Source organism: Pipistrellus kuhlii, unplaced genomic scaffold (genome assembly GCF_014108245.1).
Source record: "Pipistrellus kuhlii isolate mPipKuh1 unplaced genomic scaffold, mPipKuh1.p scaffold_m20_p_26, whole genome shotgun sequence".
Lineage (NCBI taxonomy): Eukaryota > Metazoa > Chordata > Mammalia > Chiroptera > Vespertilionidae > Pipistrellus > Pipistrellus kuhlii.
This window is the reverse complement of record NW_023425525.1, coordinates 9087149-9102511: the sequence shown is the minus strand read 5'-3', so window position 1 is coordinate 9102511 and position 15363 is coordinate 9087149. Positions and strand designations below refer to the sequence as shown.

Below are 15363 nucleotides of genomic sequence, written 5' to 3'. Positions count from 1 at the left end.
CATGACACTCTTCTAGAAAGGGCTTTGAGGGGACCACAGGTAGTCAGGGGTTCATTTCTGCTGATCTGAGAACTGCCAAGTCCAGGGCTTGATCACCTCGTGTGTGGACCATTCAGTGGTATCTGTCTCCTTCTTGTCACTATCTGCCTTGTTGAACCGGTTGTTGAATATGTCACCTCCTCCCTTAATCCTGTACGTTCCTTGGGGTCAGACACTTGTGTGTCTTGCTCACTGTGGTACCTCCAGTGACTAGAACAGGGTTTGGCACATAGTAGGTGCTCAGCCAACAGGTGATGACAGGGGCATAAAGGCCTAAGTGTGAACTTTTAATATTAGAAATGAAGGTAATATATAGTTGGCTCAGCTCACAGGCCATGTGACTTAGCAAGACGATATTCCACGAGCTAGAGGGGAAGCAGGTTTTATTGACACTGTTAACCACGTTGGGCACTGACATCTAAACTGAGGTGGGTCTGGGCAGGATGTGGCAAAGCCACCGCCCAAGGCTGAAGCCCACTTTTGTGGGTGCCCAGGCTCTGTCTTAGCGTCCCCTTCTCTGTCCCCTTTTCTGCACTGGCCAGGAGTGGGCTCTCCAGCAGCAAGAGGCTTGCTGAGGCTGTCGTCTGCCAAGGATGCAGGAGATGAGTCTGTACTTTACAAACCTCCCCTCCCCCCATGCCTTCTTTTACTCTTCATTTTCTTCAATCTGAATATCGTATACTTTATCTTATTTATTATGTCTGTTGTCTTTCTCCTGTAACTAGAACATAAGCTCCCTGAGGACAGAGGGTTGCATGGCCTGCTTTGGTCACTGGTGCAGCCCCAGCCCTATGATTCTTCCTGGGTTGCAGAAAATTATCAATGAGGATTGAAACCTGTGGTTGTTTCCCATGTTTGTCGAGGAAAGACTTAGAGAAAGCTCTCAGCCTAGCCCTGTGGCAGCATCAGGTATTGGAAATGGGAATTTTGAACACCGTCTGCCCCAGCTGAGATGACAACACCCTGCCAGCTTAGGTGTTTACTCTCCTGATGACTGTCACTTCCCCGCCCACCGGCACTCAGAGGCCCGCTACCATCCTGGCGCTGTGGTCCTCAGCCTCCCTCTGCAGCTCCCACCTCCTCATCCACACGCTCCCACGTGTCCAATGGGAAAGCGAAAACCCTGCACACCTGAGCTTTCTGAATCGCCTCTCTCAGAGGATGCTGCTCTCCGATGTTTTGGGAAGGAGCCTCTATGTTTTTCTGTCAACCTCTGTTGTAGGAGTAGGTGGAATTTTTAAGAGCCCCTCTCCCCCCGCATGGCTGTTTTGTTCTGGAATCTTCCAGGCAGGAAGCATAGGATAACAACTGCATTTTATTCCTCTGGTGACGTGGGGGAGCTTCAGGCTGCTTGTGTTTGAATCATGACTTGTACCTTGGGCCCTGCCTGGGAGTTTTCCTTTGGCCAGCCTGATGTAGGAGGACATAAAGCAAAGAATAGGTTCGGGGTCTCACCTCCTCCTTGGCAAGCTCACAATTGTAATGAAGTTGGCCAGGGTTCATTTTGCCCACTTAAGAGGTAGCCAGTGGAAGATGCTTTATGCTTATGCAACGCTCTTAAGATGATGTGGTTTTCCCCCCTCCTAGGGCCTCAGTAGTCTTACAAATATACAGGGTAGTATTGGTTACTAGGGACTATTGTTTTTATCTAACCAGCAAGCTCCCCCAGTTTCCCCCTTATTATGGGAATAAACCCTTTCTCCCCCACCCCTCCACTCCACCCTGGGCAGGGACAGGTCTTGCCTCATCTTTTAGACCCAAGGCCATAGCAGCAGGAAGCCATGGCAGGTCTGTAGGGATGGATGTGAGAGATTTTCAGGAGGGAGACTCAATAGGACTTGGACACGGGAATGAGGAGGGAAGGACAATGTAGGATGACTCCCAGGTGTTTAGCTCACATCCCCAGGTGCTGTTTGCTTAGATCAGGATCATTGAGGTGGGAACAAGTTTGCAGGTTTGGTTGTGGGTGGGAGCAGAATGAATGGAGAGTAGAGGTCATGACCTCAGTTTGGGACATATGGAGTGTGAGGGGCCTGCAGGTGTCCTGGAGGAGTTGCGGGGGCATGAGCAGTTGAATAAGTGGGCCTGGAGATGAAAGGAAAGGTCTGCATTAGAGATGTAATGTACAGCCCCAAAAATATGAAGAAAAATATATACGTGTGTGTGTGTGTGTGTGTGTGTGTGTGTGTCTGAATGATGCTAAATTAGTATTCCTATAAATTTTAGAAGTAGAGAACAGTCTAGTGTGATCCTCCCTAAATAATCTGACATGAGGTTCCAGAAGACACAATTCATGTTTGTATTTATTTATTTATTTATTTATTTATTTATTTATTTATTACCTTTTCACATGTATATAGAATATACAAACTCATGTCTATTTCTCACTGCCATTTACTTGTTCAACATATGGGCAAGGCCAGTTAGCAGTCAATGTACATTGCTTTGCTTGGAACTTTTATATTGGCTGCTTGGTGTCATGTCCACAAATACGGATTTGGAGCAGAAACCGAAACCTGAGGGGCAGGCAGAGTCATTTCCAGGATTCCAAGGGCAGAAAGAGACCACGGCCCAAGGAGCCAGACAGAATCAAGCTCTTGTCATGGACCTTCAAGCAGAGAATTCACTGAAGCAACTCTTTTGATAATTAAAAGTTAAAAACCTACCCATCCCCTAAACCCAAGGATAAGTCTGTGAAGAGTGACATTTTGTCTTCAACCTCTGGATTTCTCTCCGCTTTCACAGTGCTGTCACAGATAGGAAGACGTATTTTTGTTTTCAGCTTTTCTCATTGATGTTTATCTAACCAGGAGCCAGGCTCCCAGGAAGGTCACAAAACGTCTTCTCCATTTCCACCCACACAAGTTCTGCTGCACTTATAACAAAGCAAGTAGCTCTAACTAGAGGGCAAGTCATTTATGCAAAAAAGTACTCCTTGGACTTCTACAAGGGTGACATTTACTTTTTTTTCTCTAAAAACTTACTGTTTTTTTTTTCTTTCCCCTCACTGGTACCACTGGTACCACTGATTAGTTCATCGCCCAGCTTTCAGTAATAGATTTTTAGCTAGAGGGAAATGTAGTGTTTGGTCTGTTTAAAACATCTTGTTTTCAGAGGAAGGGATCCCAATTGGGGGCCCGTTAGACAGTAATCTGAGTGCTGGAATTTTTCACCCAGGCCCAGGAGAGAAGCAGGCATGAACGGGAGCTTTGGATTTCTGTGTCTGGCCAGCTGTCTGCAGACACATGAGGGGGCTTGGGCGGGAGAGCAGAATGGAAAGGGAGTAGATTGGCCTTCCTGGGGGGAGCTGCTGATGGGGTTGTGTAGTTTGGATGGAACCTCCTCCTCAAAGGTTTCTCCTCTTTCCACTGCGCAGCCAGCACTAGATAGAGACACGTTTGCTTCCAGGAGTAAGTTAAAAATTGATCATCTTATTTACGGCTCTGTTTCATATGAGCATTCTCTCATTCGTCAGACGCGCCATCCTCGCTCCTAAACCACATTGTCAAAGGCCTCCTTCATTTGTTTCATCGCATCCCTTTTGGTTAGACTCAGTGGATAGAGCATCGGTCTGCAGACTGAAAGGTCGCAGGTTCGATTCCGGTTTGTCTGAATCTTATGCTTTGGGAGTCTCTGCCCTTGAACATGAGCATCCTTTTGTAAGTGGCTGAGAGGGTGTGAGGACCATTTCCCCCAGTGGAAAACCTAGCAGAAAAATTCTTAAGAAAATGCAAACAGAAACAGCCCTTTCCTAACTATTGGGTTATTCCAGGTGAAAGAGAGTTTATGCCATCTCGTTATTTTTTAAATTTTGTCTTTGGATCTTGGGCCAAGCAGGAAAATATAGTCACTGCCCACTTTAAAATCTGTAGCATCAGTTAAGAACTATTTGGACTAGTAAGAGAAGAGGGGTTCTTGTTTCTCTAGTATCTTCTTAACCCGCTCGTGTTCTCCCCCACAAAAAAAAAAGAAAAGAAAAGAAAAGAAAAAATAGTCTGCTGGAAAATGCTGGGAGACCAAATTTATATAGATTTTCTCACTGGCATTTACTCGTTCAAAATATGGGAAAGGCCATAAGACAATCAATATACACAGCTTTGCAAGTCTAGGCTTTAACATCCGTTTCATGGGAATGAAATCACTGGTTGGAATGAAAGAAATGCACAAGGACCATTCTCAGCAACATGGAGAGTCGTTCATACACATTATTCCATAGAAGTTTCTAGAGGTATCCAGTTCTGCTCAGCCTGCATCCCATATGCCAGTGAAAAACAAAACCAGAGGATCAGATGATCATGTAGCCCCTCTCTCATTTCACGGGTATTTGTGGCATTTTATCTCCGTGCACTTTCCCACGAGTGAGCCACATGTGACCTGCACTTGTGTGATTGTGTAGCTATCCCTGCCAGTCTTGCTGTGTTCTTTGTTTGTCTGACTTTGTCCTCCAGTTTCCTCTCCCTCGAGGGAACCGAGGGCTGAGAACCCAAATTCCCAAAGCTGTCATGCATCTGCAGCAGTACTGACCTCAGTAAGGAAGGATGGAGACAGGATCTGGTGGGATCTGGGACCAAGTGAGTCATCATCGCACAGAAAACCCGGAGGGCGCTCCAGGCAGCATTGGCTTTCTCATGCTGCCTGTGTGTAGTTGTTCCATATTCAACATCCCCTACCAGGAACCCTTCCTGGGCCCAGCTGGGAGGTGTCTTGCTGTCGACTTAGAAACTGAACACAAGTTTTGGTTTTTCTAAGCCAGCTTGTTCGAATATTAAGCCTATTTATAAACCTCATGATTGCAGCACCCATATGGCTCTTCCTCAAAGCTACGCGCTTTTAAGAAGTGAAAGACTGCCAGGCGCTTTGTAATTTCACATCAATGCCTAATTGACTCTCACGTGTCCAGCTATCAGGACTGGTTCCCAATCATCTGTGTGCCTTGGGAGCGTGGGAAACCTCCCTGTGGGTGTGCCCAGCACTTTGAGAACTCCTAGCCATCAGAAAGCTAACCAAGCCCCCAAGAACCATCCTTTCTCCCACCTCATGGCTGTATTTTTGCTGTTTTCTTGTTCTCTACTCTGCCCCCAGGCAGGTCTAAGTTTACTATGGACAGAATCTTTCCTGATACTGGCTCAGTTTCATCTTTCTCTCCCTGATTGGGGACAGTAGAGGTAACATGAAATTCAGGGTCTAGAAGTTTCAGCTGGTTGACAGCCATGGAGAGCTTTGGGGACCTTTTAAAATATTGGGGGTCAGTGCTCTTTGCCGTTCGATGATTTCAGTACCCACTTGTTAGAATGTGATCTGAAGCCTTCGAGGGTTAATTTCCAAGGTCATCACTTTGTCTGTACACGAATGTGCACATGTACACGTGAACACATATACATGTGCACACATACTGTGCACACCCCATTTAATACTTCTTGGGAAATCCACAATTTCCTAGAATAACTTAAGCAGACATTGATTTTCAATGAAGACCAGGAGTCTTAATTTGCTTGCAAAATTAAGTGGATACGGGCCAGTCAATAACTCTTGTCATAGCACCTGTGATCTCGGCAGGGCTTACAACTTTTGGAGGATGCTTAGGAATTCTCTGTAAGCAATTTACAGGGGTTCTTGTTGGTGAAAAGGATCTTTTGTTGAAAGATAATTTTAGACATTCCTAAGGATTAGGATGGTGTTCAATTTTTAAACACCCACTTTCACTTTCTTTTTTTCCTGCCATCAGAGTGATGGCCTACTTTGTCAAATTAGGGGGAAATGTCAAAGTAGAGGAAAGTGTGTGGTTTTGCTCAGGTGCCTGAGGCCACTGGTGGGTGGATGCAGGGGACAGGAGGCAGCTGGGCAGGGTTTCAGCTCCTCCTCTTAGCAGGACTGAGGTTAGCACCCATTTCCTTTGCGATTCAAGTATTCTAAGATAGGGAGAGTTGAGAGATTTCAATTTTCCAGTTTCAAAACCAATCTTCGACATGTTTTCTTTACCTTTCAAATCAATGAATGGCTTTTTTCCAAAAACAAAAGTTGGAAACTGATTGAATTACCACTCCATTATTGTTTTTTCAGTACTGTTGTTGTTAATACAATCGCCGACTTGATTGTGACGTGAACTGGGTACCCAGCTCTGTGCCCAGTGCAAATAGGTAGATTCATTTTCCCATTCAGCTCTCACCCCACCTTGTGGAGCAGGTATGATTGTTACCCACGTGCACAGTTGAGGAGACTGGTGGTTGGGGACGTGATGAAATTGCTAAAATTCCCATGGCTTATTGGACACAAAAAAATTGGAGAAGGGCTTTGAGCTCAGGCAAGAGATCTGAAGCATTGTGCTATAATGCTTCTCCTTAAAACAGACAAACAATGCTATGCCTGTGTGTGTGTGTGTGTGTGTGTGTGTGTGTGCATATGTGCACACTTGTGCCTATGTGTGAAGGGCAGGTACCCTTCTGGGTATAGTTTGGAAGTCACTGCTCTGGGCCTCCATGGATGGGGTTTTCAGCCTGGACCCGTCAAGATGACCTGTCTTCTGCTTGGCCCAGCTGCTGCCCTCTCTCCATTCCTCCCCCACCCCCCACCCCAATCTTGCTGGCTCCCATAGCACAGCAGCTCCCATTCATTCTCTCCTTTCTCCATCAGCTCCAGCTGGCTCCACGAATCTTGAGAGTAGTGATGCATTACTCCAAGTTTCAAAATCATTACCCATCAAGAGTAAGTTTGAAACACCCAAACAGACCACGTGAAAACACTCGCTCAGTCTTTCAGGGCGTGGGCCAGGGGTAGATTCTGTTGACGTTTTTTAAAAACAAAAGGCTGAAAATAAATTGGCTTCTTTTCCAACTCATTTCCTGAGTTTGGATGGAAAGAACCCATTATGTCCTAATGTTGTTGGTTTTGTTCGTTTTTGGTTTTGTTTGATTTTATCTCGTGTCTGTGTTTCCTCCTGGCATCCTTCAACTTCTTTGCCTAATATCACCAGTTTTCTTTGAAGGCCTTAGAGTTAGCTTTTGGTCTGAACTACTTTAAGGTTCTGAATCTTTAGATAATTACTTAACATCTCTGAGCCTCATTGCCACCCGTATGTGAGATGCACCTCCCAGGACCTATAGGAGGTCAAAGGAGGAACTCCAGTCTCGAGCTCCCAGCCTTCTCTCATCACTTCCCTCCTGTGTGGGAGATGCCTCACTGCTTGGGAATCCTCAGCAAACAGGGGACATCGGTAGAAAGAAAGCATTTGGGGATCAATTTCTTGATAAACTCATTCATTCTACAACAATATAATGAGCATCTGGCATCTGCGAAGCACTGTGTCTGGCAAGAGAGAAACTCTAGCAGGTTCCGGACAAGTCATCATTCTTGCCACCAGCATAACCGATAAAAACCTCCCAGAGTGACAAATGCAGTGACACTGAAAGAGGCATTTCTGTGTTTGGGAGGCCCTGGAAGGTTCTCAGGAGGAAGTGATGTCTCAGCTGAGAACTAGGATGAGAAGGGCTCGGTCTGGCCTCACGGGTCTTACCAGGCACTGTGATCTGTGAGTAGGATCTTTAGTAGAGTGATCTCCATGGACTTGATTTTTTTCCTCTGCGTTAAGTGCTGACCTTTCAACTCCTGCATAAGATGATGCTGTTCAGATTGGCCCCGTCTTGATTTGGGAGCTATCGGTGTCTAAAAGGGGCAAGATGGGGAGGGAGACTTCCTGGGCCTGGGAAGCCAAGAATGCATCTCTGGAGAGGTGGAGTGAGTGGCAGGAAGGGGAGCTGGACTGAAAAGCAGATTTGGTCTCTCTTTTGGTCTTCTAAATGCATGACCCATACTTTGATAGGTGTGAATGGCAGATGCAAATGACTTTGCTGTTTGGCCAATGGGTGTTTGTTGTGTACCAAGCACGTGCAAGGCCTTGGGATAGACATAGAGATCCATCTACCAGCATCCCTGACTTCAAGAGGCTCAAAACAAGGGGCAAAGGGACCTACACTTTCTAGAAAGCCCTTTATGTGGCAGGCATAGTACCTGGCAAATCCAGTCCATTATGTCCTCTGAGATCATTCCTTCTACACGATAGATATGGAGAATAAAGCTTGATTTTGTGTAGAGCATGCCTGGGAGGAGGGGACATGGGGTTTTGAATCAGGTTTGTCACATTCCAGAGCCCTCTTGTCTTTCCTCATTAGCAAAGATAAGACAGGCAATACAAGTGGTCACCTCTTTTCCCAGGTATCACCTTTTAAAATGATAAGTATAAATGCTATTACCTTTGAAAACTTTGTCCTAGGCACTTTGCAGCCTTATTACCTGCTATTTCCCTCCATGTCTGATTGGGTTGAACTGGGTGGGCTGGTTTGAGGCTCCCAGGTGTGCCTCCCTACCTGATTGCCTACTACCAACATATTTCTCCTTGTTGAACTGCCCCATCAATCTAGACTACCCACTTCATAAAGCTTCCTTAGCCAACCCTTGTATTGGTTATGATCACAAAACAATACTTGAGGTACCTGTCTTAACTTCCTTTTTTAGAATTCAAATTCTTTCAGAGAGCGGAACTTGGAGTTATTATGAGGATTAGTGATGTATGTTAAGTGCCTCTTACTGGTAGGTGTGGAAAATGGAAGCTATTATTATTTTTTTATCTTTGACTGTCTTGGCGCTCCCAGCATTGCCTTTGTACAGTGCTTGGCAAATGCTGGGATAATTCTGTGGAAGCCAAGAGCAAAAGTTGCTTTCTTCTGGCCTCTGAAGGCACCCTCTGCTGATAGAGCTAGTTGGGCTTCTGGGTAGAAGCCAGTGGTGTCCATCGGGTGTTTCTTCCCCCTTAGCTTTGATCCTTGCACTCTCAATGGGTTATTTTCTGCTCCTGCGAAAGACTCCTCAGTCCAGTTCATTTGACAACAGTTCTAATGAGGACCATGGGCCAGGGCACACCCACAGCTCACTATGCTTTGTGCCTGTAGATGAAGCCTCTGCCCTTGGCTACTGCCTAGAGAGTGTGAGTGATAGGTCAGTGGCGATAGGGTCCATGTATGAGAAAGTGGATGGTCAGCGCACATTCATCACAGCTTTTGGAGGGAACGCAGGGCACTGCTTTAGATACAGGGATGCAGTGGGGAAGCTTACAAAGAATCTGCCTTTGGGGAGCCGACATTCGGAAGGTTATCACTCATTTCTCACCACCACCTCCTGAGAGAGGTGCTCTGATTATTCCTCCTCTATAGCTACACAGTTAGCTGGCTCTTCTCCCGACTTATATGATCTAACCCACACATGTAAATATCTCTGTTGATCCATATAGTCCTACTTATGCATGTCTATCTCTATATGTGACTATGTATATATCGGTGTATGAATATTTTGTTTTTTCCAATTTGATTCATAATGCTCATTTTAAAAAGAGAATTTGGAAAATGCATACGGTGAAAAGAAGTGATCCATTCACCCATTACCTGGGGTCATGGCTGTCATTCTGCTCTATTTGCTTTCAGATGAATAGATGTCAGTACACATCTAGGCAGGATCATGCTGTGGGTCCTGTGTGGCATGCTGTTTCTTCACTTAACACCTAACACTACCATGCATGTTTCCATTTGGACAGAGATGAAACAGGTCATAGGGATCCTGGACTTGAAACAGCTGTGCTTTATTTATTTATTTATTTATTTATTTAAACTTGTGATCTGTTAGCCAATCAGTGGCTTGGCTTCCTGGGTGCAGTGACTGTAATGGGAAAGCAGGTGTGGAACTGAGGGTAACTGGGAAGCATTGCACTTCCTGGAGATGCCTTTCCTCCAATCCCCTCCAGTGAAAAGCTGATCAAAGTCCTCCTGAGGGTCTTCAGAATCTACAAAAACTGGCCGGGGCATGAACAACATGGGGATCCTGGGAAATAAACTTGCATGGCCATTTCCCCCTCAAATAGCCACTGTGTCCTAGGTGAGAGAGCCAGGCAGGCGTTAGCCCATGGATAGATGAAGAAGCCCTGAGTCCAGTAGATTGGCCTGAGGCTACATGGGGACTGTGAATAGCAGAGTCTGAATCAGTCTCTCCTGTTTCCTGGGGAGTTGTCTCCAGACTGAGCCCACAGTTGAGCCATTAACATGGTGCTAATGCTGCTTTCACTGTCCCCTCCTCCCTTCCTTCTTCTTTGAAGACCTTGTGTCTGATCTTATGGTTTAGCTGCATGATTATGCATTTACATTTTAGAAGTCCAATGTGCTATCCATTGCGCTACCAAGCCACCTTGCATTTACATTTTAAAAGGCACATCTTTAAAGGAACTTCAGTGCTAGACAATGGGGGTAACAGCAAAGATAGTGACAGTTCTAAGAGCTGATGGTCATTGACCATTTACTGTTTGCCATATTTTATAAGCCTCTGGCCATTTATACCTCAACAAGCCCATGAATCTGGTAAACGGGAGACCTGAGATTTGAACCTGGATCCTGATATCTTTAAAGCTTGACCTCAGCCAAGATGTTGCAGTGCCCACAGAGGGGAAAGGAAAAAACATAAGGGGCAGAGCCCTCAAGCTCTTGGGATGCTTTTTTTGTAACTGTTAAGACTCTGGTTATATGCATCTGGTCACAAAATAACACAATAATCCAAAGCTTTTAACTTGAGACCCCCAAGCCTCACAGAAAGTTCCTTCTACAGAGTTCCCCTCCCTGTCCATCCCACTCAAGCTATATTTTTCTAACCCACTGCCTATCGCAAACCCTTTCCTGACACGTGTTTATGCTTCTTTACCCACAGGAGGAAATATAAGAAAACATCCCAGAGGTAAGAGCCTCTTTCTGAGATAAGGGCAGATTTGGGGCACAACTCTGCAAATTTGGCTCATGGTGGACGTTCCTTTGCAATAAATTGTCTCTTGGTCCCTTCTCAGTTGCCAGCTTTATCTCGGGTTGCTATTGCTGTTGTAATTAAAAATTGATCGTAGGCATTCAACATGGCACGGTGAGTGTCTACATTTGCATGGGAGTGGACCTGGGGAATCTGACCTGCTGAGCTGTCTGGTGATTTTGCTAAAAACTTGGCCAGAGAGGGGCTGTGTATTGGAGGTGGAGGGTGTGTTGCAGGTTTATGGATGAGAGCACAAAAGGGTCTTTACATGTATTAGTGTTTGAATTCTCCTTTGCCTAAAATTATTCTTTGCCCATTTTGCTGACAAAGTTCTGTTGAGCTCAAAGCATAGGTACAAATTCCTTGAAGGGCAGTGATATCTTTTCTATTTCACTGTGGAAAGGGCAATTTAAAGAAGAGTCTCATCCATCATCGCCCTCCATTTCTCTGTTTTATTGAGGGCGATGGACAGCATGTGCCAAAGGAGTAGAGTTGCCTAGGCCATTTGTCCACCAAGCATTGAAAGCCCACACCTTAGTCTCAAAGGCTCATGTGTGCTTTTCAGTGATTGTATTTGACTTTGGTATCATAGCTTTAAACAGATGACATTCAGGTCAAGAATCACCGAGGCAGTTATAATGCCAAAAGGTATTGACAAAGTGGTCATGCTTTCAAATGACCACGTGAATGTTACCTTTTCTGATGAGTCAAGTTTGGAGTTACTAAGTTAATTGTTTTTGAAAGCATTATTTTTGTATATCATTTTATAGCAGAGACTCTTGTGTCGTATGGTTTCCAAATAAAGTCAATAGTCTACAGTGGTAGTGTGATAATTTGATATGCATTTTAGAGGTGCACAAATCTTTGAGAGAAATTTTTGACTTTAAAGCTTCCCAGAGATTTCTGGTCTTTCCTAAATATAGTGAGCTTATACAGATGGCTAAATAATTTTGTCTTGTTCAGGTTCATCGGACACATGGTAGTAATTGAATATGAACCACTGAGCAGGATGTAAATTAAACACTCAAGTGAGGTAATTTATCACTTTGATGTGTAGTTAACCTGGGGTATGAGATGCTTCAAAGTTGTCTCAGCTTTATTTTAAGGAGAGCTCAATGGACAAGTAAGAGAGAGTCTTATAAGAGACTTGCTCGGATCTGTTCAGTTTCAAATTACTATGTTGATTATTTTTGAAAGCATATTTTTGCATATTTGATGAGAATGCTGTTGCATATTTGATGTATGTTGTTTTTTATATTGACGTAAAAAACAACACCCAGATTGTCTTGTACCAGTTTCACTGAAGTCATATAAAGTACAAAGTATTAATAGTAGAGGATTGATTTGAACTATCTTTTTGATTACCCACCTATTTTCATATGAGATAGATCCATGTCTACTAATCTATGGTTGAGTAGTAAACCATTCTAAACTAATGGTTTAAAACAGCTTTTCTTATTTTCTCATGATTTTATGTTAGTGAATGGTGTGATTGGTTAGCATAACCAAAGACAGAGGTACAAATAAAGACATAGTCACAAATCCGAGGACCTCTGCAGACACATGTCCAGTTTTCTATGCTCATTTTATAAACCTAGAAATATTTCTATGTGTAATTGAAGTTAGCCAAAGGCATCTCTCATCTTTTGATAATCATATAATACCAGTAGTCACCTGCTAGTACTTTACATAAATTTTTCCATTTACTTAGTACTTACTATTGCCATATATTTAACTAAATATTGGAAGTAGATCTGTAAGATATACCCTCTGCAAAGATGTACACGGGCTTGTAGGTTAGACATAGATGAACAAAATAGTTATAATAGCAGTTGGTAAACTCTGTAAGAGATATCAGTATTGAAGGTCATTGAGGACAATTAGGTCTGTTGGGAGGAACTTACATTATACTAGAGGCCTGGTGCACAAACTCGAGTACCAGGGGGGGTCTCTCGGCCTGGCCTGTGGGATTGGGCCGAAACTAGCTCTCGGACATCCCCCAAGGGGTCCCATATTGTGAGAGGACACAGGCTAGGTCAAGGGACTCCACTGGTGCACAATTGGGGCCAGGGAGGGATGTAGGAGGTTGGCCAGCCAGGGAGGTACTGTGGAAAGGCTCCAGGGCATGTCTGGCCCCTCTCGCCCTATCACCCTGATCTAACCTACTGGTTACCTACTGGTCGGAATGTCTTGTCCCCTGGTGGTCAGTGCATGCCATAGTGAGCGGTTGAGCAGCCTTAGCATATTACACTTTGATTGGTTGAATGGCCGACCAGACACTTAGTATATTAGGCTTTTATTATATAGGATAACCACTTCTCTCACTAGATCACAAAGATAGCCTACTCTATTGCTTATTATTTATAGTGCTTGAAAATATTATAAAGTCTAGAAGGATAGTTTAGAATCCTTTCTTTTTGTTTTCTTCATGTTTTTAATTCTTTAAAAATTGTATATCTTGCTGATTATTTAGGCGTTTTCTCAAAAGGGCAAATGGTTGAAAAATATTTTGGACATTAGGAGGAAGACAGCCTAGGACACAAACATATGTGGAGACAATTGGTCATGTGGATATCATACATGTAGGTAATAGAATGACTTCTCTCTGTTGTAAGGCAAACTAAGAGTTATTTTCCCTCCCAAGTGTCTAATGCCTTCTCTCACTTGGATTTTTATGTAATCACATTTGATGAGCCCAATAATTGATTAAATCCAGCAAATAATTCCCTTAGCCAAAACTGTCCATGATCAGCCTTCATGAATTAGCATACTTATGAGTCATCAACAGCACCACCACCTTTGCTGTTAAAAATAGATTTTCATCTGTAGGGGGTGGAAAGTGAGTGGATATCACCCTTCGGGAAAGTTGCCTTCTAAGTAGCTGTATCACTTTGTTAGCAGGTGCATCTTCTGCTGAATTATGCCCCTGTTTCATTCTTAGGATATGTTAAGACTTGTGAATTCTGAAACTCTTTTGGCACCTTTAACATAGAATTGTGGACTGTTGTCCTCTACCTTTGCAATTAAAAATGACAGCTAAATAACTGGTTGGGGAAGGTAAAGTGGTGATAGGATAAATCAAGGCACATATTTTTACATACTTATGGATAACCAATCTCTCATACTACTACTTCCTTAGTAGTATGGACATTTAGCACCTAAGGATTAGTAATGCAATCAGGTACAAGAGGATCCTCCAAACAATGAAGTCCTTCAAAAAGTATTTTCCTGTATTTGTGGTGACTAATACATTCTTGAAGAAGGAACATGTGCATCAGCTATGAGAATATGCCCAGTTTACATTTCGAGATTGACAACTAAATCAGTGCAATTTTGCAGTGAGTGATATGATGTCACAGTAGACTAGAAAGAGTCTTTTTAGAATGCAGATCACAGGTGGACACATTATCCACAAAGGGTAATGCCCAAGGCAGTTAATATGGGAAAGGGCCTATAAATACTACTGTATTAGCCAGGGGAAAAAGGATGGTGAGGGAGTCTGCTTAGATAGTTTGGTTAGAGTTTGGAGTATCAGCAACTGCCACTCACTCATGCCTTACAGTCACTCTCCAGCTGTGTCAGCAGGAGTGTGGGGAGCAGATGTAGGGAGATAGATCCAGAAAGACTGTGCAGCAGGAGTTAGGAATTAGATATGGTGAGAGAGGGTGCTGAGATGTAGTAAGTAGTTCAGGAACTGAGTCTGGTATTAGTAGCAGGAATGAACTTGGTGTTGAGCTGATATTTTCTGAGTCCAGAGAATTATCTTGACACAATTCAATCTTCTTCCCTCTTGTATTTTCAAGTCTGATAATTACTACTATTCTCCAACTCACTTAGGATTCAAACTTTTGAGTCAATTTATATGTTCTTCTTTTGTGTGTATTTCTTCAACTTGATCTTGACCTTTTTCTTCTCCTCTGTCACCCATGATACATGAGTCTCTTACAGGTTGTGGGCTTTTCCTTCTCATTGTTTTCATTCCCATGGTCCAGTCTCATTTCCCATATGCCCCACTGACTGTCATATCAGAATTGCCTTGTGTTTTCTATCACCCTTATTCATGGATGTTTTCTTTTTATGTGCTGAAATCCCATCTTTCTTCAAGATCCAATTCAAAGACCATTTTTTTTTGTTTTTGTTTCATGGAGCCTTCTTGATCTTTCCACCTAAAAGAGATCTTGCTCTTCCAATTACTGTTGTCCTGATTCTGTGTACAAGAGTTAGTTGGGTGCATTCTTCTTGACATCATTGTGATTTTATTGAGTAGGGAATATGTTCCCCAAAGCATGGTGCCCTGGACATAATTATTAAATGTGGATTGAATTTATGAGTGAATCAGATTGGGATGCTCCATATATTTCTACCATGAGTCAGAACTAAAGTCAGAATTACTAGGTGAAACTGTGGATAAATAAGCAGAGATTGATAGATGACTCATAAGTGTTTTTTTGCAGATCACCAAATACTCCCACATTCAGGCTCAGTTTGGCCTTCCTA

General features: G+C 43.6%; 1 protein-coding gene across 9 annotated transcripts in view; it reads left to right on the top strand.

The window, feature by feature from the left end:
- The window catches only part of PDE1C (phosphodiesterase 1C), a 260612-nt gene that overhangs the window by 96951 nt on the left and 148298 nt on the right, over positions 1-15363 (top strand). For 3 of the 9 annotated variants that reach the window (XM_036453786.2, XM_036453785.2, XM_036453790.2), the window contains one exon: positions 10777-10803. The exons of the other annotated variants lie outside the window; for them this stretch is intronic. In XM_036453786.2, coding sequence (XP_036309679.1) covers positions 10777-10803 — 27 coding nt within the window. The remainder of the gene's footprint in view (positions 1-10776; positions 10804-15363) is intronic. 9 annotated transcript variants of the gene reach the window in all.